The sequence below is a fragment of the Chiloscyllium plagiosum genome, unplaced genomic scaffold (assembly GCF_037043375.1).
Source record: "Chiloscyllium plagiosum isolate Xiang-an unplaced genomic scaffold, Cpla_swu_hap1 HiC_scaffold_26, whole genome shotgun sequence".
Lineage (NCBI taxonomy): Eukaryota > Metazoa > Chordata > Chondrichthyes > Orectolobiformes > Hemiscylliidae > Chiloscyllium > Chiloscyllium plagiosum.
The window spans coordinates 13933646-13960297 of NW_028270164.1; the positions used below are offsets into that span (position 1 = coordinate 13933646).

Genomic DNA, 26652 nt, shown 5'->3' on the forward strand with positions numbered 1-26652 from the left:
GTCCCTGTGAGACAGCAGTACTAACTATTGTGCCAACATGTCACCCATTCTCCTAACTCTCCTAACTCTGCTTTTAATGGACTCTTTGCTAAAAGTTGTTTTTCACAGCTGCAGAAACTTTCAACTTTATGTCTTCTTTGTTCGATTGCATTTGTATTCTCTTTTCTCCTTTGCAGTTTCAAGGTCCTCCTTGCTTAAAAAAACTTTCAATCCTCAGATTTCTGATGGTTTTGGCCACTTTTTAGGCCTATTGTTTTAATCTTATAAATCCTTAACTTTCTTTTATCAGTCACGTTTGATTTATCTTTCTTGAGTGGAATATTTTGTTGCTGTATGCCATGAAATAAGTCTTTAAAGACTCTCCATTGACTATCTCCTGTCCTGCCTTTTAATGTGCTTCTGTAATCCAGTGCAGAGTCGAGAGTGTGGTGCTGGAAAAGCACAGCCGGTCAGGCAGCATCCGAGGACCAGAAGAATCAACATTTCAGCAATAAGCCCTTCATCAGGAATAATATCCGAAACATCAATTCTCCTGCTCCTTGGATGCTGCCTGACCAGCTGTGTTTTTCCAGCACCACACTCTTCCACTCTGATCTCCAACATCAGCATGTCCTCACTTTCTTCCAATCCAGCTCAGCCAATTTGTGCCTCTCTCATTCATAATTTTCCTAATTTTAAGAACAACAACAACATAAGAACAAAGTGCAGGAATAGGCCGTCTGGCCCTTCGAGCCTGCTCCGCCCCTCAATAAGATAATGGCTAGTCTTTTCATGGATTCAGCTCCACTTACACACATTTTCACCATATCCCTTAATTCCTTTATTTTTCAAAAAAGTATCTACCTTAGCTTTAAAAGGAATTACTGAAGTAGCGTCAACTACTTCCCTGGGCAAGGAATTCCATAGACAAACAACCCTTTGGGTGAAGAAGTTCCTTCTCAGTTCATGTAATAATCTATTTTTCCTACCAAAATGTATGACTTCACATTGGCTAACATTGTATTCCATCTGCCAGATCTTTGCCCACTGATTCAATGTATCAAGTTCCTCTGCAAAGTTTCACAGTCCTCTGAACACTTTGCTCTGCCACTTATCTTCGTATCACTGGCAAGTTTTGACACTGTACATGTGGTCCCCAACTCCTCATCATCTACATAAATTGGGAATAATTGTGATCCTTGAGGCACACCACTAGTCACTGATTGCCAGCCAGAATAGCACTCATTTATCCCCACTCTTTGCTTCCTGTCAGTCAACCAATCCTTGATCCAAACTAATACTCTACCCCGAACACCAGGCATCCTTATCTTATTCAGCAGCCTCATGTGCAGCACTTTGTCAATGGCCTTGTGGAAATCTAGGTACACCACATTCACTGGGTCCCCATTGTCCACCTTGATTGAAATGTCTTCATAGGATTCCAAAAGATTTGTGAAGCACGACCTGACCTTCATGAACCCATGGGACAATTTATTTCGAGATGCCTTGCTATTCCTTCCTTGATAATATATTCAAGCATCTACCCCATTACATGGGCTAAGCACACTGGTCTATAATTCCCCACCCTCTGTCTACTTCCCTCATTGAACAATACCGTGATGCAGAGAACCTCTGTCCCATCATGTCCGTGCTGGTCAAGAAGCATCTACCGACCGTGATCCCATGTTCCAGTACTTTGCCTATAGCATTGTATGGTCTGGCACTTCAAGTGATCACTTAAATATATTCTAAAGTGTTCTGGAGGATCAATTACAGTATGTTAATCTCTCAATTAATGCAATATTAAGTTGATATTGGCATGGCTCTGTTGGAGATTCCAGCAAGAAAATACTTGGATGAAAAGATAGAAATGTTGAAATTTACAGATTATTTGATTTTCCGATCCTCAGTGAGTATCTGATCATTTGTTTCTTTCCCACAGAACCTGTGTCTGTTCCTGTAATTAGATTTTTAACACCAAATATCTGGTGTTTTGAGAACCTAGTTTCTGTCTCCTGTGAATCTGTCCAGGGATCCTTGCCCATTCAGTACACATGGTACGAAAGGACCCGATCTGTAGGTTCAAAGATTTCTGAAAGCAATACACTGGATCTACATTGTCAATTAATCAAACAACAATATCATCAATATTACTGCATAGCCTCAAATACTCAGGGAGAAAAATACAGTGAAACGGTGAAAGTGGCAATCGTCCAGAGATCAGAGAGGAACTGCAGTTTCATGGCACAGATTGGGAGCCGAGGTAAATAATACTTTCTGCTTCAAGAACTGCAGTTTGTTTGTTTTGATTTCATCTGTGCATTAATAAAATACAATGTATTCTCTGTTTTGTGGTTACCTTTCTCCCAAACCATATGTGTTTATGTTCTAAGAGGAGTCAATTTAACTGGGCTTTCTTGAGTTAACACTGAGTGAGTTTGCTCTTCACTAAACAAATGAAATATTAATAATATAACACTGATTTATAGCCATTGAGAGTATGAAGTGAGTCTAAAGAAAATAATAACAGTTATTTAAAGAGGTTGAGACTCTGAGTTGTTCATAAAGAGTGGATAATAGAACATTACAGCCATGACAGTGGGTGTTACTTGGAGCACTGAGCAGTTGATTGAGATTCTTGGTGTTGAGCAGGTTAATTGAAATTCATTTGTCAGGTTTGTTTTGACAAATGCTGGCTGGCAGCACTCGGAATAAGAAAGAGTTTAGGGTGTAGGTTTGCTCGCTGAGCTGTAGGTTTGATATCCAGACGTTTCATTACCTGGCTAGATAACATCATCAGTGGCGACCTCCAAGTGAAGCGAAGCTGTTGCCTCCTGCTTTCTATTTATATGTTTGTCCTGGATGGGCTTCCTGGGGTTTGTGGTGATGTCATTTCCTGTTCGTTTTCTGAGGGGTTGATAAATGGTATCTAGATCTATGTGTTTGTTTATGGCGTTGTGGTTGGAGTGCCAGGCCTCTAGGAATTCTCTGGCATGTCTTTGCTTAGTCTGTCCCAGGATAGATGTGTTGTCCCAGTCGAAATGGTGGGTTTTTTTGCCTCAGTGTGTAGGGCTACGAGGGAGAGAGGGTCGTCTTTTTGTGGCTAGCTGGTGTTCGTGTATCCTGGTGGCTAACTTTCTTCCTGTTTGTCCTACGTAGTGTTTCTGGCAGTGCTTGCATGGAATTTTGTAGAAAACGAACAGGAAATGACATCATCACAAACCCCAGGAACCCCATCCAGGACAAACATATAAATAGAAAGCAGGAGACAACAGTTTCGCTTCACTTGGAGGTCGCCACTGATGATGTTACCTAGGCAGATAATGAAACATCTGGATATCATACCTACAACTCAGTGAGCAATCCTACACCCTAAACCTCAACCTGAGCTACAAACCTTCACAAACCTTGCAAAAAATAAGAAAGAGTATAACCGCATTCTTTTCCCACAATGCAGGGAATATTTAATGGCTGTTCACCAAACTGTGACCTTCACATCACACTATCCACAGATCAGGAGATCCGACCACTGACACAGAGAGAGAGCAGGATTGAATTTCACTTTTAACTCCTGTCTATGTGTATAACTGAAAGGGGGAAACCAAGAAAATGATCTCTCAGCCAGATTGCTGACATTTCTCCCACCATGATCATAGCCCTGAGATAATTCCAAGGAATGAAGGAATGAATGAGTGAGTGAATTAGCTTAAGGAATGAATTAGCTTTATTTTTACATACACTCAATGAGTGCAGTGAAAGGGTTATATGTCACCACTTACAGTGACATCTTCGGTACAAAGGTACCTAGGTACAGCTGCTTTAGTTACAAACTCTCAGAAAATGGAGAATTAAAATGTCCAACATTGCTGAAATAAAAGACCAGAACAACGGTCTTCCAACCCATACCACGCCGACTGAACACATTTTACCTTGTTGTGTGTTTCTCCCTTTATGTCAATCCTTTTGAAGTTTATGTGACACACTGTTTTGCACAAATTTCCAGCATCTCTCTCCACATATCCACTGAATTCACATCTGCGGTAATTTTGGCTTGATCAGTTGTCTTTAAAAACAAATATTGAAAGTAAAGTTCAATATATAAGTGATTAAATGAAATACAGCTGCACTTGTTAAAAATACTTTAAAAATAGGAAATGTGAGTCATGGTGGCTCAGTGGTTAGAACTGCTGCCTCACAGAACCAGAGACCTGGGTGTGATTCCAGTTTCGGGGGACTGACTGTTGGAGTTTGTACATTCTCCCCGTGTCTGCATGGGTTTCCTCAGGGTGTTTGGGTTTCTTCCCACAATCCAAAGATGTGCAGGTTAGGTGAACTGACCATGTTAAACAGCCCAAAGTGTTCAAGGATGTGTATGTTGAGTGGATTAGTCAGGGGGAATGTAGTGTAATAGGGGTGTGGGAATGGTTCTGGGTGGGTTGCACTTTGGATGGTCAGTATGGACTGGTTGGGCCAAATGGCCTGTTTCCACACTGTAGGGATTTTATGATTCATTCTATGATATCCATAGGTGACATGAGGTTATGATCCATGATCATGACACCCTGCCACCCTCGTTTACCGTCTCCCCACAAAACTAGCAAATGCCCCTTGGAGAGTATTAGTCCTGATTCTTCTGGTTCATGACCTATCCAGCTTGTACAGATTCCATCTTCTCCAGAATTGGACCCAAGGCCTCAAGAGTCTAAATCCCTCTCTCCCCACAAACAGGCAGCTGAGCCACTCATGGTACCATGGATGTGGCTTTCGCTGCATTCACCTGAGAACACATCTCCCCCAGCTGCATGGAAAAGGGAAAATCTATGAGAAAGGAAGACAGCTCAGTGTGTTCCTGCATTCCCTGCCTCGTGTTTTCACTCTGTCTGGGTGGTCTCCCATTCCCTTTCTGTCAGTTCCCCCTCTACCAACAGTGTAGTGACACCATTGCATGTGTTATCCATGAAGGTCTCAGCCTACTGGGTCCATCACAATGACTCCAGATCACTGATGGCCATATTCAACACAGCCTAGCCATATACAACTGCCCTTGAACTTCCCTCATAGTCCCCTCTGCGGAACCCAAGCAATTCTGTTGCATTGTCTGTAAGACTACATTACTAATACCAGTGCTTTGATGAAGGAGTCTACTCTCTGTCTTTTTCAAAATTCAGTGACCTTCAGTCCCTGTCTGTAATTTTTTGAACTCTTCTTCAGTGACCCTGAAACTGTGCTGAGTGACCAATTAAAAATACTTCAAAACACCCCATCTTGAGGCTATTTTATACAAACCCTGTTGTTGAGCAGAATTGAATGTTGCTGTGAAAAAGCTTTGCAAATGAGTGCAGACTGGAAGTTACATTTCTCAGACAATGCTGGTCTCTCTGGTACGATTAGATGGATTTCATCACAAACTGCATGAGTAGATGCAGTGGAAGGACTCCTCTGTACTCAGTGGTAACTCATATTAAAATTATCTGACTGTATTGAGAAGCTACTTTCTGTCTGATGAATTCATTGTCTTTTCAGGTTCAGGTGTAGTGCCGGTGAAAAATAAAATAACAGGAGTTTTGGGAAGAGCGATCACAATAGATTGTCACTATGACCAATGGTCACAATGGTCTGTGAAACTTTGGATGCACCAGTGCTCTGTTTTAGTAAAATCAAGTGAACATCATGGACAACGAGGAAGGATGTCGATCACAGATAACACGACACAAAATAAATTTTCTGTTACTATGGAGGATCTTCGCTCAGAAGATGCAGGATGGTACAGCTGTGGTATTGACCAATTCGGCCTCATTTCAGTATCTGCTGTAGAGCTCCAAATATCTGATGGTACATTTCTCAGTGATATCATTGATTATTCCCCATTGAGATGTAAGATCAATGTTTTATCTGTGAGAGAACATGACAGTGCCAGTATCCTGATGCCCCGCGGCAGTGAAAGGGTTTTGCATTGGGGGGGGGGGGGGGGGGGGGGGCAGGTTGCTCAATGCTTTGTAAAAAGAATTGGAACCTTGTGGCCAAGACGACTGATCTAAAAACATCAAATTTGACAAAATGGAGTGCTGTCGTTCTTATCCTCCTTGTCCCCCCCACCAGCTAAAACATTGTGAGAGTTTACACCTCCATTCCCAATGGCTGCCTGCAGTCATTTAACACTGAGTACAGAGGGAAGTGAATGGGGATGTGACTTTTGGTCCCTCAGCAGCAGTAGGCACCACTCGGACCTGAGCAAGTCCCCTGAAGGGGAAGAATCAGGTTCCAGTCTGGGACATGTTGTCAGTGCAGAGAGAGCGGGATGGGGCTCTGGGATGTGCTGTAATAGGTCACTCAGAGACATTTTAAGGAGATTTTCTGCTACCAACCTCTTTGCTGATATTATTCAAGCCCATTGATATCACTCGGGAAGAATAGTCTCATACTGTCTTAAGGAGAATATCAGTTTGATTTGATCAAACAGCCGATTGGACTATTACACAACAAGGAATATCATTACATCTAAGATACTCTTGTGAGTTAATCAGGATCAACTTAGATTAAGTATGCATTACTGCTTCAGCTAACATGAAGAACAATCACTGAAACACTACACGCTCTCTGGTGAACATATGCAGAAATTGTAGCCCACAAAGAGACTCTAGTTAGCTTCTCCCAGGAACTGTGCTAAGGATGTGTCTGGTCACCAATGTGTTTCGATTATTCCCTTGACGCAGAGATAAAGGAGAAATGTAACTCCACACCCATTCACTCCAACAGAACAGGCTGACGAATGTTGAATGGGATTTTAGTCAGTAGAAACAAGAAACCTAACTGACTTATAGCTTAAAGCCATCGGCTCCGGGACACTGAAGTTGACAGTAAATCTGACACAACATCCAGCTGCCCAGCATTTCTAGATTTCAGAATCCCAGAAACACAAACTGCCACCTCCTTCTGATTTTTTTAGTTAAAATGTCCTTTTCAGTGACAGTGAAGCCAGACAAAGCATATTTAAACTCTGTGTTTAAGGCCAGAAAGCTTGTAACAAATATCTGCCAATTTATTGTCTTATTTTATTTCATTTTTTGTAAGTTTCTCTCTGACAGCTTTCCATTTGCGAATCAAACACTGAACCAGTTAAAGTCTTTGATCTGCTACTGAGAGAAAATATTGGCTCTGATTTCCATGTTGACACATGATCATTATCATTGCATTTGTCCTGATTTAGGGTTCTCCTAAGTTCGGATATAGTTAGTTCTGGGATAATGTGCTCTTTGGCAGCGCGATTTTACTATAACGTTGCTGAAGAATTAGGGAATGGTATTTTCAAGAAGGCTTGCCTCCTTTGTCACTCACACATTTCCAGCAGGGATGGGTTTGCATGCTTCGTTCTGCACATACAGCGATGTCCGCGCTAAAGTCTCCGCACTGTCCTGCACATGTGCTGATATCAGCTGCTGACAGAGCAGCTTTCTGTGAGAGGGACTGCACAGAGAGCAGCTTTCTTATATTTTTAAATGTACTGTGTTAAATTTACTTTTGTCTCATTAATATATATGATTTCAACTTTCATTCAGGCTGTGCTGTACTTTGCCTTAGATGTTTGGGTGATTTTTGAGCAACCTTGAGTGGTATTTTTTGCCTGTCTGCCCTAACCCCACTTTTCCCATAGGCCCCATTATTTATATTCAGCGAGGTTTCACTGGAACACAACTATAGGTGGGTGAACTTAAGGCGTGGATCGGTACCTGGGACTACGATGTTGTGGCCATCACGGAAACGTGGATAGATGTGGGACAGGAATGGCTGTTGGAGGTTCCTGGTTACAGGTGTTTCAGTAAGATTAGGGAGGGTGGGAAAAAAGGAGGGGGGGTGGCATTGCTAATTAGAAATGGTATAACGGCTGCAGAAAGGAAGTTTGAGGGGGATCTGCCTCTGGAGGTAGTATGGGCTGAAGTCAGAAATAGGAAAGGTGCAGTCACCTTGTTGGGTGTTTACTATAGGCCCCCCAATAGCAGCAGAGATGTGGAGAAACAGATTGGGAAACAGATTTTGGAAAGGTGCAGAAGCCACAGGGTCGTAGTCATGGGCGACTTCAACTTCCCAAATATTGATTGGAAGCTCTTTAGATCAAGTAGATTGGATGGGGCGGTGTTTGTGCAGTGTGTCCAGGAAGCTTTTCTAACGCAGTATGTAGATTGTCCAACCAGAGGGGAGGCCATATTAGATTTGGTACTCGGTAATGAACCGGGACAAGTGGTGGGCTTGTTAGTGGGTGAACATTTTGGTGATGGTGACCACAATTCTGTGACTTTCACCTTGGTTATGGAGAGAGATAGGTGCGCACAACAAGGTAGATTTTATAATTGGGGGAAGGGAAATTACGATGCTGTAAGGCAGGATTTGAGGAGCATACGTTGGGAGCATAGGCTGTCAGGGAAGGATGTGGTGGAAATGTGGAACTTTTTCAAAGAGCAGATACGGCGTGTCCATGATATGTATGTACCTATCAGGCAGGAAAGAAATGGTCGTGTGAGGGAGCCTTGGTTGACGAGAGAGGTTGAATGTCTGGTAAAGAGGAAGAAGGAGGCTTACATAAGGTTGAGGAAACAGGATTCAGACAGAGCAGTGGAGGGATACAGGATAGCCAGAAGGGACCTGAAGAAAGGGATTAGGAGAGCTAAGAGAGGGCATGAAAAATCGTTGGCGGATAGGATCAAGGATAACCCCAAGGCATTTTATGCGTATGTGAGAAACCTGAGAATGACGAGAACGAGGGTAGGTCCGATCAAGGACAGTAGTGGGAGACTGTGTATTGAGTCGGAAGAGATAGGAGAGGTCTTGAACAAGTACTTCTCTTCAGTATTTACGAACGAGAGGGACCGTATTGTAGATGAGGAGAGTGTGAAATGGACTGGTAAGCTAGAAGAGATACCTGTTAGGAAGGAAGATGTGTTGGACATTTTGAACAACTTGAGGATAGACAAGTCCCCCGGGCCTGACGGGATATATCCTAGGATTATGTGGGAAGCAAGAGAGGAAATTGCAGTACCGTTGGCAATGATCTTCTCGTCTTCACTGGCAACGGGGGTGGTACCAGGGGACTGGAGAGTAGCGAATGTTGTGCCCCTGTTCAAAAAAGGGAATAGGGATAACCCCGGGAATTACAGGCCTGTTAGTCTTACTTCTGTGGTAGGCAAAGTAATGGAAAGGGTACTGAGGGATAGGATTTATGAGTATCTGGAAAGACACTGCTTGATTAGGGACAGCCAGCACGGATTTGTGAAGGGTAGGTCTTGCCTTACAAGTCTTATTGAATTCTTCGAGGAGGTGACCAAGCATGTGGATGAGGGAAGAGCAGTGGATGTAGTGTACATGGATTTTAGTAAGGCATTTGATAAGGTTCCCCATGGTAGGCTTATGCGGAAAGTCAGGAGGCATGGGATAGAGGGAAATTTGGCCAATTGGATAGAAAACTGGCTAACCGGTCGAAGGCAGAGAGTGGTGGTAGATGGTAAATATTCAGCCTGGAGCCCAGTTACAAGTGGAGTTCCGCAGGGATCAGTTCTGGGTCCTCTGCTGTTTGTAATTTTTATTAATGACTTAGATGAGGGAGTCGAAGGGTGGGTCAGTAAATTTGCAGATGATACGAAGATAGGTGGAGTTGTGGACAGTGAGGAGGGCTGTTGTCGGCTGCAGAGGGACTTAGATATGATGCAGAGCTGGGCTGAGGAGTGGCAGATGGAGTTCAACCCTGCCAAGTGTGAGGTTGTCCATTTTGGAAGAACAAATAAGAATGCGGAATACAGGGTTAATGGTAGGGTTCTTAGTCAGGTGGAGGAACAGAGGGATCTTGGGGTCTATGTACATAGATCTTTGAAGGTTGCCACTCAGGTGGATAGAGTTTGTAAGAAGGCCTATGGAGTATTATCGTTCATTAGCAGAGGGATTGAATTCAAGAGTCGTGAAGTGATGTTGCAGCTGTACAGGACTTTGGTTAGGCCACAGTTGGAGTACTGTGTGCAGTTCTGGTCGCCTCACTTTAGGAAAGATGTGGAAGCTTTGGAGAGGGTGCAGAGAAGATTTACCAGGATGTTGCCTGGAATGGAGAGGAAGTCGTACGAGGATAGGTTGAGAGTTCTCGGCCTTTTCTCGTTGGAACGGCGAAGGATGAGGGGTGACTTGATAGAGGTTTATAAGATGATCAGAGGAATAGATAGAGTAGACAGTCAGAAACTTTTTCCCCGGGTACAACAGAGTGTTACAAGGGGACATAAATTTAATGTGAAGGGTGGAAGGTATAGGGGAGATGTCAGGGGTGGGTTCTTTACCCAGAGAGTGGTGGGGGCATGGAATGCGCTGCCCGTGGGAGTGGTGGAGTCGGAATCATTGGCGACCTTTAAGCGGCATTTGGATAGGTACATGGATGGGTACTTAATCTAGGTTAGAAGTTCGGCACAACATCGTGGGCCGAAGGGCCTGTTCTGTGCTGTATTGTTCTATGTTCTATAGCATTATAGGAGAACTACCTGTAATAGTAGACATGGGAAATCACTTGGAGCCCGGAGAGGTATGGAGAGGGAGATATGTTGAGGATATTCCAACATACAAGCCCTGGATTAGATATAGAAGTTTAGAAATGTTAGAAAAAATAAAGTATTTGAATGCTGTTCAGGTGGTATCTGAATGTTTGCTTCTTTTACCTAGAACCGGTGTCTGTTCCTGAACTTAGATTTTTATCATCTCCACCAAATGCCTCTTGTTTTGGGAGCTCGGTGTCAATCTCCTGTGAATCTGTCCAGGGATCCCTCCCCATTCACTACACATGGTATGAAAGGACCCCATCTCAAGATTCAAAGATCTCTAACACAAATAAACTGGATCTACATTGTCAATCCTTCAAACAGCAACATCATCAATATTACTGCACAGCCTCAAATACTCAAGGAGAAAAATCCAGTGAAATGGTTAATGTGTCAGTCACACACAGACCAGGGGAGAACTGCAGTTATGTGGCGCAAATCAGCACCAGTGGTAAGTTACACTGTAAACAAACAATGTAATTGTCAAAATATTAATTTCTCACAAATTAGTTGCTGATTTTGTTCATGCAGTCAGTCTGAAAAATTGGATCTGGCCAAATTTACTCCATCTGGTTTTCAATAGATCTGAAAAAGACAATTCAGTTGAATAAGGATAAGATTATACAATGTCTCAAAAACATGGATAAACTTTGCAGAAATTCCAGTAATCCCAGAAAAATAAAATATCATCAAATTGATGAGTCTTCAACAGCTGAAATAGCTACTGTGACTTCCAGCTCCTGCATTCTCATTTAGGATGGATGTCAGGAGAGAGTGTCAAAGAGTTTATCTAAAATGGAAGTGACTGAGCACAATCTCTGGACATCTAAAGCATTTACAGCCATTGCTTGTGGAAGTCTCCTCACTCCTGCAATGCAGGAAGTGCAACAATCAATCTGTCCAGAGACAACTTCCACAAACGACAATGTGAAAATCACTAGATGACATTTTTAATTGGGGGATAAATATTATCCATCTACTGGAGTAACTGCACTATTCTTCTTCAAGATAGTGCCCTGGATCATTGACATTGATCAGAGTTGGCAGATTGAATGTCAGTTTAGCATCTTACCGAAAAGGTAGCACTGCCAACCCTGCAGCACTCTTTCACCAACGCACTGGAGTGACAGCATTCAATTTTATGCTCAAACCCCGGCCCAGATGTAAATATTCTTTGTAACATGGATTGCTGGCTGGAATGTGTGTTAGAAACAGAGTTAATAATAGCGTTTAAAAGGGAAGTGACAGTATGCTAATAAACTCAAAGAACTGTAGATACTGCAAATCTGAAACAAAACCTGAGATTGCTGGAGAAACTCAGCAGTTCTGGCAGCTTCTGTGGAGAGAAAGTAGATTTAAACTTTCAGATCCAGTCACCCTTCTTCTGTTCTAAACTTCCTTCTTCTTTGCTGTAACATTGCACCATCTCAAATTACAAATAGAAATCTCAGATTTACATTGACTAGAAACTGACTGTATCAGAATCAAAATGGAGCAAAGACTTGGTTCTGAGTTAAGGATGCCTTTACCATCTTTGAATGTAACAGTTTAAACAGCAGGAACTGTTTCATCACTGTTGCTTTCAGTGAGAAACATTAGAATAGTCAGACTAAAAGAGAAGTGCATTTTTCCTGAGCGGCCGTATATATACCCTCACTTACTCCAGTTATTGACAATGGACACATGCTTTAGCTTCAGAGAAGATCAGGGTCAGCAGCAGGTGAACAAAAATTTACCCATAAACTACATTTGTACAACCTGATTTCTGATGTTAGTAGGTTGTGAATTCAAATTACCCTTCACAGATTAAATTCCATGTTGTCCGACCCTGGAACAGTGCTCTATTGCTGGAGGGACTGTTGGGATGTTATACTACAGACCATGACATCCTTCAGCTGGTACAATTCAAGGAAGAACAGGAAAATTCACTCAGTATTTCATCAACTTCACCCCTCAGTTAAGATGATGGAGAGCAGATTATCTGGTGATAACATTTGTGGGAATTTCTCAAGTATGCAAATTAGCTTCTGTTTCCCCACGTCACAACCAGGATTACAATAAAGGGAAGAGCTTTGTGGGTTGTGTAGGATTTAAAGATGTGCTGAGGTTGTGAAAGATGCAGGATCAGCACAATTTATTGTGAGATTTTGAATTAAATGAATGACCTGAATCACATCTGAGGGACTTAGCTGCAGGTTCAATGGATGTGAGGGCTTTTGCCTGAAACAGCGAATTTCCTGCTCCTTGGATGCTGCCTGACCTGTTGTGTTTTTCCAGCACCTCTCCAATCCAGGCTCAATGGATGTAGGGAGCCTTGGAGACAAGCAATACGATCTGAACAGGGGAATATTAATGAATATCGGTTATTTGTTCACTGACACTGATGGCAGTAATTCCTGGTCTAATATTTCCCTTCACATACAATGTGGAGCTGAAGTTCCTTTTCTATCATGGCCAGAATCAAAGTTATTAGGTCTCCAGAAATACATTTTCCGGTGAATATTTTATTCATTCACTGGATGCAGGCATCACTGACGAGGCCAGCATTTATTTCCCATTCTGAATTGTTCAGAGTCAGCCACATTGCTGTGGGTCTGGAGTCACGTGTAGGTCAGACCAGGTAAAGATGGCAGTTCCTTTCCCTCAAGGACATCAGAACCCGATGGTTGTTTCCTGACAATCGACAACAGATTTGTGGTCACTATCAGACTCTTAATTCCAGTTTCTTTTGTTTGATGAATTCAAATTCCACTATCTGCATGGCAGGGATCAACATAGCTCTCCAAAACATTGCTAGGTCTCTGGATGAATAGTCAAGATTAGAGTGGTGTACTGGAAAAGCACAGCAGGTCAGGCAGCATCTGAGGAGCAGGAAAATCGACTTTTTGAGCAAGAGCCCACCATCAAGGATGCTGCCTAACGTTCTGGGCTTTTCCAACACCACTCTAATCTTGACTCTGATCTCCCCAGCATCTGCACTACTCACTTTTGCCTCTCTGGATTAATAGTCTAGCAATAACACAACTTGGTCATCACCTCCTTGAGTGATGAGAAGGGCCAGTTCTTTGGCTGGAATTATATGTTTGCACAGGACACAAAGGGGATGTCGGGATTGGAGTCCTTTAACAGGCTCAGTAGGTAATGCTGTGCTCCCATCTGTGAGATATGGGAAACAATTAGAAATGATCATGAAAGATGGGTCACTGACAGGTCACAGTGGGAACACCCGGCTGGTGAGGGGGTGGACATTACACTGAGATTATACTTTCCAAATCCATTACATCAGACAGGCGTTTTTCCCAATCTGACAATGTTGCTCTTTTGGTTAACTATAGTAAAAAAAGGTTCATCTGAATGTTATTCCTTTGTTTAAATAGGAGCTGATTACTGCTATAAAATTTCAACAGTATCATCGAAAACTACAAATTCAAACGTCACGTCTCAACTTAATATAAGGTACGACTATCTCAGCGTTAGTGTTTGATGACTTCCATGTGATAGATTAAATCCGCTTGAACAATGTTTTGTTATTCAGGATGGAAATCATTTCCGATTTCACGACATAACTCTCAGAATGGAAATGGGGCTGGATTGACATCAGGCTGTGGCATTAGCCTTTGAAAAAATTATGATATTTGTGTTGGAAATAAGAACAAGAGGAAAACAGCTACAGGTTGCTGGCCCTCAGATCCATTATTCATCACAATTACTACCTTGATTGGATTTCATGATGACTATGAATGTCACATTGACCTTGCCTTTTTCCACCCCGGTGTGGTCCTGAGGGAAATGTTAATAAATCTGCTGTGTGTTAATAAATCTGCTCAGCATTGGTCTCACTTGGGAGGAACACCTGGTCAACTTTGGACAAAGTTGCAGTGAAGAGGCCTTCTTCTTGATGGTATTCTCAATGTGGTGTAGGAGATACCAGGTACCTTACAGTGCAGAGTCATAGATAGAGTCATAGACTCATACAGCACAGAGACAGATCTTTTGGTCCAACTCATCTGTGCTGACCAGACATCCCAATCTGACCTAGTCCTATTTACCAGCATTTGGCCCATATCCCTCTAAACCCTTCCTATTCATATACTCATCAGATGCCTTTTAAATGTTGCAATTGCACACACTTCCATCAAAGAAACAAAAATATATAATCAAGGCAGAATGGAATATTGTTTTGAGGAAGTCTGTTCACATGATGGTATTTGATGTATCCTTTTGGCTGGTACAAGACATTAGGTGATTGTGAGTAATGGTGTCAAGATGTTCGAAATAGATCCCCCAGATGTTGATGTTGCCATAGTATGTCGACAGGAAGGATTTGTTAAACGTGAGAGGATGCAGTAAAGATTCACAAGAATGTTGCTGAGACTGGAGGGTTTAAGTTAGATGGAGAGTTGAATAGGCTAGGGCTTTCTTCCTTGAAGCTTTGGAGGCTGAGGGATGACCTTACAGAGGATTATAAAGTTATGAGGGCCATGGATCCGTGAATAGCCACGGTCTATTTCCTTGGGTGGGGGAGTCCAAAACTGAAGGACAAAGGTTTAAGATGAAAGAGGAAAGATTTAACAAGGATCTAAGGGGCAGCATTTTCATGCAGAGGGCAGTGCAGGTACAGAACACTCTCAGAGGAAGTAGTGGAGGTGGGTACAATGATCACTTTAAAAGGCATCTGGATGGATATATGAATAGGAAAAGTTTAGAGCGATATGGGCCAAATGCTGGCAAATGCAACTCGGGATGTCTGGTCAGTGTGAACGAGTTGGACTGATGGTCTGTTCCCATGCTGTGTGATTCTATGATTCTATCTATGACTCTGTCAAAGAAGAACTAAGAACAAAGAAAATTACAGCATAGGAACAGGCCCTTCAGCCCTCCAATCCTGTACTGATCCAGATCCTCTATCTAAACATGCCACCTATTTTCTAAGGGTGTGTACCCCTTTGCTCCCTGCCCATTCATGTATCTGTCTAGATACATCTTAAATGACACTATCATGCCCACCTCTACCACCTCTGCTGGCAACGCATTCCAGTATGCACCACCCTCTATGTGAAGGACTTTCCACGCATATCTCCCTCAAACCTTTCCCCTCTCACCTTGAACTCATGAGCCCCCCAGTAACTGAGTCTCCCACCCTGGGAAAAAGCTTCTTGCTATCCACCTGGTCTGTACTTCTAATGACTTTGTAGACCTCAATCAGGTCACCCATCAACCTATGTCTTTCTAATGAAAATAATGCTAATCTACTCAACCTCCCTTCATAGCTAGTGTCCTCCATTCCAGGCAACATCCTGGTAAGCCTCCTCTCCACCCTCTCCAATGCGCCCATATCCATTTGGTAATGTGGTGACCAGAACTGTAGGCAGTACTCCAAACATGACCGAACCTAAGTCTTATACAACTGTAACATGACCTGCCAACTGTTGTACTCAATAACCCGTCAGATGAAGGAAAGCATGCCGTATGCCTTCTTGACCACTCTATTGACCTGCATTGCCACCTTCAGGATACAATGGACCTGAATACCCAGATCTCTTTTTACATCAATTTTCTGCTCCTCGTATGCTGCCTGGCCTGCTGTGCTTTTCCAGCACCACTCCAATCTAGACTCTGATCAACAGCATCTGTAGTCCTCACTTTTGCCCTTTTCCATTTACTGTAGAGTTCACTCTTGAATTGGATCTTCCAAAATGCATCACCTCACATTTGTCCAGATTAAACTCAATCTGGCATTTCTCTGTCCAACTTTCCAATCTATCTATGTTCTGCTGTATTCTCTGGCAGTCCCTTTCGCTATCTGCTACTCCTCCAATCTTAGTGTCATCTGTAAACTTGCTAATCAGACCACCAATACCTTCCTCCAGATCATTTATGTATATCATAAACAACAGTGGTCCCAGCACACAGCCCTGTGGAACACCACTGGTCACAGATCTCCACTTTGAGAAACTCCTTTCCACTACTACTCTCAGTCACCTGTTGCCTAGGCAGTTCTTTATCCATCTAGCTAGTACACCCTGGACCCCATACGACTTTACTTTCTCCACAGTCTACCATGTGGAACCTTATCTAACGTCTTACTGAAGTCCATGGAGATGGTGAGTCCTATTTTCACAGTCAGCCAATGGTGGAACAACTGGGTGTTTATCTGGTGGCAGCTGGACCTTGTGTCATGTTAAGTCAATGCTTGATGGAGATCTTTCCATTTTCATTTGTGATGTACATAGTCATTTTGCAGAATTCACTTCACATTTCCACGCTATTTGCTCAAACTGCTGACAGCAAGTATCAGAAATTGTCATCTGTTATAAACACTGAGGAATTGAGTCTTTGAATTTCCAATGGTTCTAGCAGAGTAAAAAGAAACAAAATATCAAACACAATGGAAATGAGAAGTGAAAATTAAACAGAAATAGAGAGTGGTGGATGCACGCAGCAAGTCAGACCATATGTTTGGAGAAAACAAATAAGGAGCTCCGCTAAAGATCTAGCCAATATTTGTTTGGTCATATCTCATTGTTACTCATGAGATTTTTCTTCATTTCCTGTTTCAGACACTATCAAACATTCAAAAGTACTTCCTTAACTGTAAAATGCTGAGGGCCATTCAAAGGTCATGAAAGGTGTTATATAAATGTTAAAGCCTCCTTTCTTTAAACAAGTGCCCAAGAACCAATTGTGAACACACACTGACCCTTTCCTGTTCTCTGTATCACAGTCTGGTTTACATTGTGGTCGGTGCACTGGGGGCCATGATCATTGTTTTTGCTGTTTCTCTGCTTTTGTACCTGAGGCAAGTCAAGAAGGGTAAGTGTCGCTTTCTCCTTAATCATTTCATGAAATGTCAATTGCTTGCTGTATGAATTGCAATTCATTGTAAATAGCAAACATTAATTAATAAATTGGAGTAACTTGTTCCACGTTCTGGTCCAGATGGATATAACCTAGGAGAATAATAATTAATGTTTCTCACTAACAAGAGGTGGAGTCTGGAGGAAGGAGAAGTCTACATTGGTTTAGACTGACAGAAGTGAATGACAGGAAGTGATTTGGTCAATTGAAATTTAGATAGACCTTGATGTAACGTATTTTTGAAACATGGACATTACAATTGCAAGTATTGAAGACTTCATAAGTGGAATTTCTCCCATTTGATCCAATAATAATCAGTTGCAGTCAAATTCAGGAGCAGTACTTCCTCTTTAAGAGAATTAGATGTAGATTCAGATGCCCAATATTGAAATCCTGACTGATTGCCGAGTTTGGTTCTGGATTCTCTGTAGGATCTTGTCAGGGTAAAATCTGATGGAAAACTCAGCAGGTGTGGCAGCATTTGTGGGAAGAAAGCAGAGTTAACATTTTAGGTCCAGTGTCTCTTCATCTTCATCTGCCAGACCTGCTCAGCTTCTCCAGCAACCTCAGGTTTTTTCCAGATCTCCAGCATCTGCATCTCTGTATTTTATAAAATCTAATGAGGTTTAGTTTACTGTAAAGTAAATCTCTGTTAAGACCAAGATGATTCTTTCTCTACTATTTCTGTTTTTTTAAGGGGAAATCTTTCAGTGAGTGGTCTTTTCCTATGAATGCCTGAATTCCCCAAGTTCCCAACAATCTATTGGTTTCTGCTTTCAATACACCCAGTATCTGAGTGTTCACAACTGTCTGGGGAGAGGCTTCTGAAGTTTCACTCATCTTTGTGTGAATACATTTTGCTCAATCTCGGTCCTAATTTGGCCCACCCTTTATTCTGAGACCATGACACTCAGCTCCAGAATCCACAGCCAAAAGAAACAGTTTATCAACGTTTGCCTGTCAAGTCTGGGGTGGTGGCTCAGTCGTTAGCACTGCTGCCTCACACAGCACTAGATACCCAGGCTTGATTCCAGCCTCGGGTAACTGTGTGGAATTTGTATGTTCTCCCTGTCCGTATGGGTTTTCTCCGGGTGCTCCAGCTTCCTCCTCCAGTTCAAAGATGTGCAGGTTCAGTAGGTTGGTCGTGTTAAATTGTCCAGGGATGTGCAGGCTGGATGGATTACCCATGGGATTTTCAGAGATACAGTAATAGAGAAGGGTGTATGGGTCTGGGTGGGATGGTCTTCGGAGGGTTAGTGTGGACTCAATGGGCCAAATGGCCTGTTTCCCCACTGCAGAAATCATAGATGCTATGATTCTAAGTCCCTTCAGAATGTTAGACATTTCAATGCAGTTACTTTCCAATCATCAAAATGCCAGAAAATATAAGCTCATCCTACTCAAGCCCTCCTTGTAAAACAATTTCCATCCGGAATAGCGAACCCAAGGATAAGTGGGCCCATCGCGGAGCCCAATACTACAAACAGCACAGCCACTATGGATTCACTGCTTCTCTATGTGTTACACTAATCCCTTTGTAACAAAATATAAAATACTACTTGCCTTTGTATGGTGATGAACTGGAGGTCTTGTAAGGCAATAATAGCATCCCTGCCTCTTCACACGAAATCCTGGGTTCAAATCCCACTCTGAGACTTGATGGAAAGGAAGGGTGTTCATAACACAGCAGCCAAACAGGTTAAATAACCCGAATGCCTTCACGCACAGAATTGAAGAAGAAGAAGAGAACAAATCAATGTCAGGCTGCAACATGTCATCAGTGTCGCCTTTTTACAAATATCCATCATCCCTATTGTAATTTTCCAGGTAAAGGTGGTATAGGTGCTGGAACGGATAATGCTTTTGAGAATCAGGTAAGGAGATCAAGTTTGAATATTTTGAATAATAATCATAAATTAACATAATGAACTAGCAGCACAGAAACAGGCCAATCAGAACACCTGGTCCCTGTGGGACACTCAACACCAACATCCCCCCCACCCATCTCCAACTAACCCGAACAACAGAAGCTTCTCACTCTTTTGTCTCTTGTCTTTCTTGAGATTCTCCTTCAATGTATCCATGCTACTGACTGAACTAGCTCTTGGTGAAACTTTGAACATTCTCATTGATGGGCATAAAAAAATTTGAGTCGTCTTTACAATTAAAAATTAGAATTAATTAAGCACTCAATCATGACTTTGTATTTGCTGACACTTTTCAACCTGCATTTGCATCTGTCGGGTTCAATGTAATCATAGAAAAACAGAAAAACATTAAGGAAACGAAAATACTATCAATCCTCATGGTATTTTCCCCCAATATCTACTTCCACTAGTCACCATGACGACACACTCCTCTTTGAATGAGTTGCATGTTTTCATCCTTCACTTGGGCTTCTTCAATCAGAATTCCAAACATCTACCACCCTTTGTATGTAGAAGTGATTTTAAATATCTCTCCCAAATGGTCTGGCCCTAATTCTCACATTAAGGGTGGCACAGTGGCTCAGTGGTTAGCACTGCTGCCTCAAAGCAGTAGGAACCCAGGTTCGATTCCAGCCTCAGGTGACTGTCTGTGTGGAATTTGCACATTCTTCCCATGACTGCGTGGGTTTCTTCTGGGTGCTCTGGCTTCTGCCCACCATCCAAAGATGTGCAGGCCAGGTGAATTGGCCATGCTAAATTGCCCATAGTGTTAGATGCATTAGTCAGAGGAGAATGGGTCTGGGTGGGTTACTCTTCGGAGGGTCGGTGTGGACTTGTTGGGCCGAAGGGCCTATCCCTACATTGTAGAGAATCTAATATAATCCCCACTCGTTCAAGAAACCAGTGGAAATAGTTAATCTTTATCTACCCAGTTTTGTCCTTTTAATATCCTGAAATTTCAATCAGATCACCCCCTACACTTCTAAATTTGAAAGAAAACAGGCATAAATTTCTGCAAACCTCCTCATAACTTAACCCCAAAATTCTTGGTCATGTTCTTGTAAACCTACTTTTGTACTCCCTGCAACGCCAAAATAGCCTTCCGGAGGTAGAGTGCCAAGATCTGCTCAGAGTACTCCAAGTGGGAACTAATCATGATTTTGTATAAGTGTTGCACCACTTCTGCATCTGTGTCCTCCAAATAAAGTTAGATTCCCTCCAGTGTGGAAACCAGCCCTTTGGTCCACCAAGTCCACACCAATCCTCGAAGAGGCATCCACCCAGACCCATTTCCCTCTGACTAATGCAGCTAACGCTATGGGCAATTTAGAATGGCCAATTCACCTGGCCTGCAAATCTTTAGACTTTGAAAGGAAACTCACACAGACACGGGGAGAAGGTGTCTAATTCCACACAGACAGTTGCCTGAGGTGGGAATCAAATCCATGTCCCTAGCGCCGTGAAATGACAGTGCTAACCACTGAGCCACTGTGCCACCCTAGACATAAAGGTCAGCATTCTGTTAGCTTCATTGATGATTTACTTGACATTTTAAAGGTCTTTGAACTCCCAGCTTTCTTTTATATTATATTTAACTTCATTATATTTACCTTCATGTCATCCAGAAAGTATCCTGATCGATCCTTTCTCATTCCAAAATAGATAACCTCACACACTGACATTGAACTCCACCTGTCACAATGTTGCCCATTCACTTAGTCTGTCAGGGTATCCCTTTGTGAATATATATGCTGTCGTCTACACTGACTGCCACACTGCCTAACTGCCACTTCACATCAGCACACGAGCTGGAAAGGACTGAAAGCACATACCATTGTTTTAAATGAAGACTAATGTGAGCAGGTTTGTGTCGATGAACTTACCAGACCGAATTGTTTGTTTCATTGCTGGATAACTTATAAAACTTGTAACAGTTTGTCAATTAATTTATGATAATCCAAAAATAGATTTCCCTTCATAGTAACACAAATTACCATTAATCAAAAATGAATTCAAACTTTGTGTTTTTGTTTTAGCAAATGGTAGGAGCAGAAGAGAACATTGTATATTCAAGTATTCACAGTCAAAGCAGGTCAAGACAGAGTGAAGGAACTGTCCATTTCAAGAATACTACAGATGGAGTCATATATGCAGATTTACACTTTCAAAAGAAGTCATCAGCACGGAATGGTGAGACATCAAGTTGTTCAGCTAACAGGGGAAATGCCCTGGTTCAAAGCCAGCTTCCAGAGGACAATGTAGTCTCTTCAACAACAGAGAATCCACCTGAATCTGAAATGGCAATTTATGCTAATGTTAAATGTTAGAAACTCTATTCATGTGGATTTGTGATGACCATTTCTTCTTCTTACTTTGCAATGTAATTTCTTCTATGAAGCACAACCCTATTTTGAGAAATTCTTTGATGTTGTTCCAAGTTGTTTCCTCCAACTCCACTCCTAGTCCTCACACTGTCGAGTAAAAATGAATGGTGCAGCAAGGACTACCCTGACTATAACCTGGCAGTGGGTTGGTGTCACAGTGAATGCAATTTTCATTTCTCTTGAACTCAATGAATATCATCCTCTGACAACAGATATTTCCAAAGTTAAATGCTCCCCAGAGACATTTTGTAACGTAAATTAATTTATCTGCTTACATGTGAGGACAGATCCCAAATTTATCTTCAGACCATTTGATGCTGACTTCTATATTTACACTGGCCCTGGAAAATGTTGAACTTACTCAGTAGCACAATCACCAACAGAAAGGTTCTCCTCTTGTGCAGAGAGCTGACTTCATGAGAAGCATCACAAGAAGCTACCATCAAGTCAAAAAATGGTTTTCTGAAAATGTTTTTACACAAATAAATAATGTGGAATATGAATTACAATGCTGGTATCATACTAAGTATGTAGTATTGAGTTTTTTGAAGAAGTAACAAAGAGGATTGATAAGGGAAGAACAGTGGACGTGATCCGTATGGACTTCATTAAGGCATTCGACAAGGTTCCTCTTGGCAGACTGGTTAGCAAGGTTAGATCTCATGGAATATGGGGAGAACTGGCCATTTGGATACAGAACTGGCTTGGAGGTAGAAGACAGAGAATAGTGGTGGAGGGTTGCTATTCAGACTGGAGGCCTGTGATCAGTGGAGTGCCACAAGGATCTGTGCTGGGTCCACCACCTTTTGTTTTGGCTGAAAGAGAAAAAATTAAAAGGGATTTAAGGGGTAACTTCTTCACACAGAGAGTGGTGTGTGTATAGAATTAGCTGCCAGAGGAAGTGGTGGAGGCTGGTACAGGTATAACATTTAAAAGCATCTGGATGGGTATATGAGTAGAAAGAGTTTAGAGGGATATGGATAAAGTGTTGGCAAATGGGACTAGATTAGGTTAGGATATCTGGTCAGCATGGATGAGTTGGACTGAAGGGTTTGTTTCTGTGCTGTATATCTCTGTGACTCTATGACATATTGTGGATCATATGAAATAGCAAATCCCTTCAGTTGTTCCTGATGAAGGGCTTTTGCCCGAAATGTCGATTTCGCTGCTCCTTGGATGCTGCCTGAACTGCTGTGCTCTTCCAGCACCACTAATCCAGAATCTGGTTTCCAGCATCTGCAGTCATTGTTTTTACAACGTACTGACTGTCCTGACCAGTCCAAGCTTGCAAACATCAAAAAACTATATCAAACATTATATGTGATTCCACAACTGCACAACAGTTGTGAAATAATTCTGCATGTACAAAGAACTTCTCTGACAACTAATTTTAAATTGTTCAGTTCCACATACAGTGTGGTGTAGATGTCCACATGAGAATTGACATATATTGACATATATCAGCGCTCTATTTGCTGATAGAAAGAAAATACATCTGCATTGTGCCTTCTTTTTCTTTAAAGAAAAAGTGTTCTACAAGGATGGAGGAAACACCCAGGAGAGAGTTCAGGAACAGTTTGCTCATAGAACAGGCTGCTGCCTGCACAACGTTAAAGAGATTGACACACTCTGTACCAATGTCTAATTGTTCCTTGATGGAAGTGAATCATCTTCAATGGTCATGTGTTGTCTGCTCTTTTCTTTTATCCAATTAGCCAATGTATCATATCTGTACTGCTGGTTCTTAATAAGTACAATAAGCTATCTGAAAATTCCTCACAATTGCCTGATTTTCTGTTTTAAGGAACTGAAACAGTTAAGCTCCGAAATGTAACAGATGGTATCAGACATTTGGGGAGGCAATGACCAAATGGTATTATTACTAAACTATTAAACTCGAAATTCGACGAATGTTTTGGGGACCCATGTTTGAATACTGTCATGGAATTCGATAAAATATATTTGGAATTTAAAAAAAAAAATTGATGAAAACTCAGTACACAATAGGGAGGAAGTTGCCCTGGGAATTCTCAACACTGTCTCTGGGCCCAGTGAAGTCTCATGGCTCCAGGTTAAACATGGGAAAGGAATCCTCCAGCTGATTACCACATTGTCTCTCTCATCAGCTGATGAATCAGTACTCCTCCATGTTGAGCAACAACTGAAGGAAACACTGAGGTTGGCAAGGGTACAAACTATACTCTGGGTGGGGGCGGGTTCCAGTATCCATCACCAAAAGAGGCTCAGCAACAACATTATTGATTGAGCTGGTCAGGTCCTAAAGGTCATGGCTGCTAGACTGGATCTGTGGCAAGTGGTGAGGGAATCAACAAGAGGAAAAACACACTTGCCCTCACCCTTTCCAATCTATAAACTGCACATGCATCTATCCATGACAGTATTAGGTAGAATGACCACAGCACAGCTCTGGGGAAGATGTCCTGCGTTCCCACCTTGACAATAACCTCTACTATGGAGGTGGCACTACCAACATATTAAATGGGACAGACTTTGAACAGGTCTAGAAAAGTAAGACTGGTCTCCTTCCTATCAGAAGGACGTTGTGAAACTTCTAAAGGTTTAGAAAAGATTTACAAGGATGTTACCATGGTTGGATGATTTGAGCTATGGGGAAAGGGCTGAATCGGCTCAGAATGTTTTCCGTGGAGCGTCGGAGGCTGAGGGGTGATCTTATAGAGGTTTATAAAATCATGAGGGGCATAGATAGGATAAATAGACAAAGTCTTTTCCCTGGGTTCGGAGAGTCCAGAATTGGAGGGCATACGTTTAGGATGAGAGGGGAAAGATATAAAAGGGACCTAAGGGGCAACCTTTTCATGCAGACAGTGGTGTGTGAGGGGAATGGACTGCCAAAGGAAGTGGTGGAGGCTGGTACAATTACAACATTTAAAAGGCAAGTGGATGGGTATATGAATAAGAAGGATTTGGAGGGATATGGGCTGAGTGCTGGCAGGTGGGACTAGATTGGGTTGGGATATTTGGTCAGCATGGACGAGTTGGACCGAAGGGTCTGTCTCTGCGCTGTACATCTCCATGATTCTATAGCACCTGCAGAGATGTTCTGGCTCTACAAACAGCTCATTGACTGCAGTAGTCTACAACATCTGGATAAATACATGTGGAATAGTCCTTAAGTAAAACCAGAAGCTAGAATAGGATTGGCAAATGCCAGAGAATTATTGATAGTGAGTTTGATTGTCCAATCTGGAGCAGTTAGAGCAAGATGTAATGAGGATGACAGTGGAAAGTGAGAAAGATTGTGGAAGGGGTTCGGAGGAAGTTCAGAAGGATAAGATTAAGTGAAAAACAATCCAGAAATAACTGCCCGAAGGCACTTTTCTGTGTACCTTTCAGCTCAGTAAAAACATCAAGGGAACAAGTTATCAATTTATAACTCAAAGATGCCAGGGCTACTCTGAGAAAATTACTTCAACATCAAAGCATTGCATGCCATGAAGGAGAGAACATACCCCTTCTGTAGCCAACATTTCCAACTCCAGACACAAACTTGGTAAAAACAAGGACTGCAGATGCTGGAAACCAGAGTCAAGATTAGAGTGGTGCTGGAAAAGCACAGCAGGTCAGGCAGCATCCGAGGAGCAGTAAAATCGATGTTTTGGGCAAAAGCCCTTAATCAGGAATAGAGGCAGGGTGCCTGCAGAGTGGAGAGTGCCCGCAAACTAGCCTCTAGCAACCCACGGTCGCTGCAAGCTCTCCCAGTGAGCAATTAGTCTTCATGCATGCTGGGACCGGCATTTCCCTGCTGATTTCAGGCTTTATTTATCTGATTTAATTAATTTCATATATTTTGATATACTTATTATTATTTTCACTGTAGCTTGGTACATATGTCAATTGTTGTTTTGTGTTCCCTACAGGCAGATCACACTGTAATTATATTACCGATATTAGTCTCTGTATTAGAGAGAAAGCAAACCTCCCCTCATTCTGCTGCCTTGTAGAACAAAGCACAGCTGGTATGTGTGGTCACTTGAACCATGGCAACAACCGAGGCAAGAGGAAGTGACTCAGGACATCCCTTTGTGGTTAAAGAGGATGTCACACTGTGCAGAGACCGCTGTCACCAGCTGTGGTTTGGGTCCTGAGGGAAGGACAGAGATTGAAATAGAAAGTACCTTAGAAAGCATCCTATCCAGATGCATCACAGTGTGGTGTGGCAATGCTCTGCCCAAGACTGTAAGAAACTACAGAGAGTCATGACCATAGCCCAGTCTATTACACAAACCAGCCTCCCATCCATTCACTCCATCTTTAATTCCAGCTGTCTCAGGGAAGCAACCAATATAATCAAAGACCCTTCCCAAACCCGGTTCTACTCTCTTCGCCTGTCTTCCTTCAGGCAAAAGATATAAAAGATTGTACGAGTACTTTCGAGAACAGCTTCTTTCCCGCTGTTATCGGATTTTTGCACTGACCTCTCACATGTTAGTGTTGACCTCTCTCTTTCTGCACCTTCTCTATGGCTGTAACACTGTATTCTGCACTGTGTTCTGCTCCCATGATGCACTTTGTATGGTACGATCCGCCTGCAGAGCACACAAAACAACACTTTTCACTGTGTCTCGGTACATGTGACAACAATAAATCAATCAATATACAAGTATCCCCTCCTGTCCCAAAGTAGAGCGTTCCTATGAAACTTTTCGTGAGCCAAAATGGTGTAAAGTGAAGAAACATTCATTTATTTGGGAAAAAATTCACCTTTTTGCATGAAAACAATAATCCTCTTTGGATTTCTTTCATTTAGCGAAAACAAGTCCTAATGTAGGTCTTTTGTAAAAGTGAAGTGGTGTAAAGCGAACTTTTGAAAAGTAGTGGATACCTGTATCTGAGTTCTAACGTGTTTCTCCTTATGCAAGAACGAGAAATGTTTAGAATCAGAGTTGGTGAGCGATCAGT

The 26652-nt window shown here is 42.2% G+C and overlaps 1 protein-coding gene across 2 annotated transcripts in view; it reads left to right on the plus strand.

The window, feature by feature from the left end:
• Window positions 1-22214, plus strand: part of LOC122562925 (Fc receptor-like protein 3) — a 32683-nt gene extending 10469 nt beyond the window's left edge. For both annotated transcript variants that reach the window (XM_087973491.1, XM_087973492.1), the window contains 7 exons: window positions 1922-2242; window positions 5503-5811; window positions 10666-10992; window positions 13919-13997; window positions 17266-17354; window positions 19227-19273; window positions 21364-22214. In XM_087973491.1, the coding sequence (XP_087829617.1) occupies window positions 1922-2242; window positions 5503-5811; window positions 10666-10992; window positions 13919-13997; window positions 17266-17354; window positions 19227-19273; window positions 21364-21654 (1463 nt within the window). In that variant the 3' untranslated portion in view covers window positions 21655-22214. The remainder of the gene's footprint in view (window positions 1-1921; window positions 2243-5502; window positions 5812-10665; window positions 10993-13918; window positions 13998-17265; window positions 17355-19226; window positions 19274-21363) is intronic.
• The last annotated feature ends 4438 nt before the right edge of the window (window positions 22215-26652 follow it).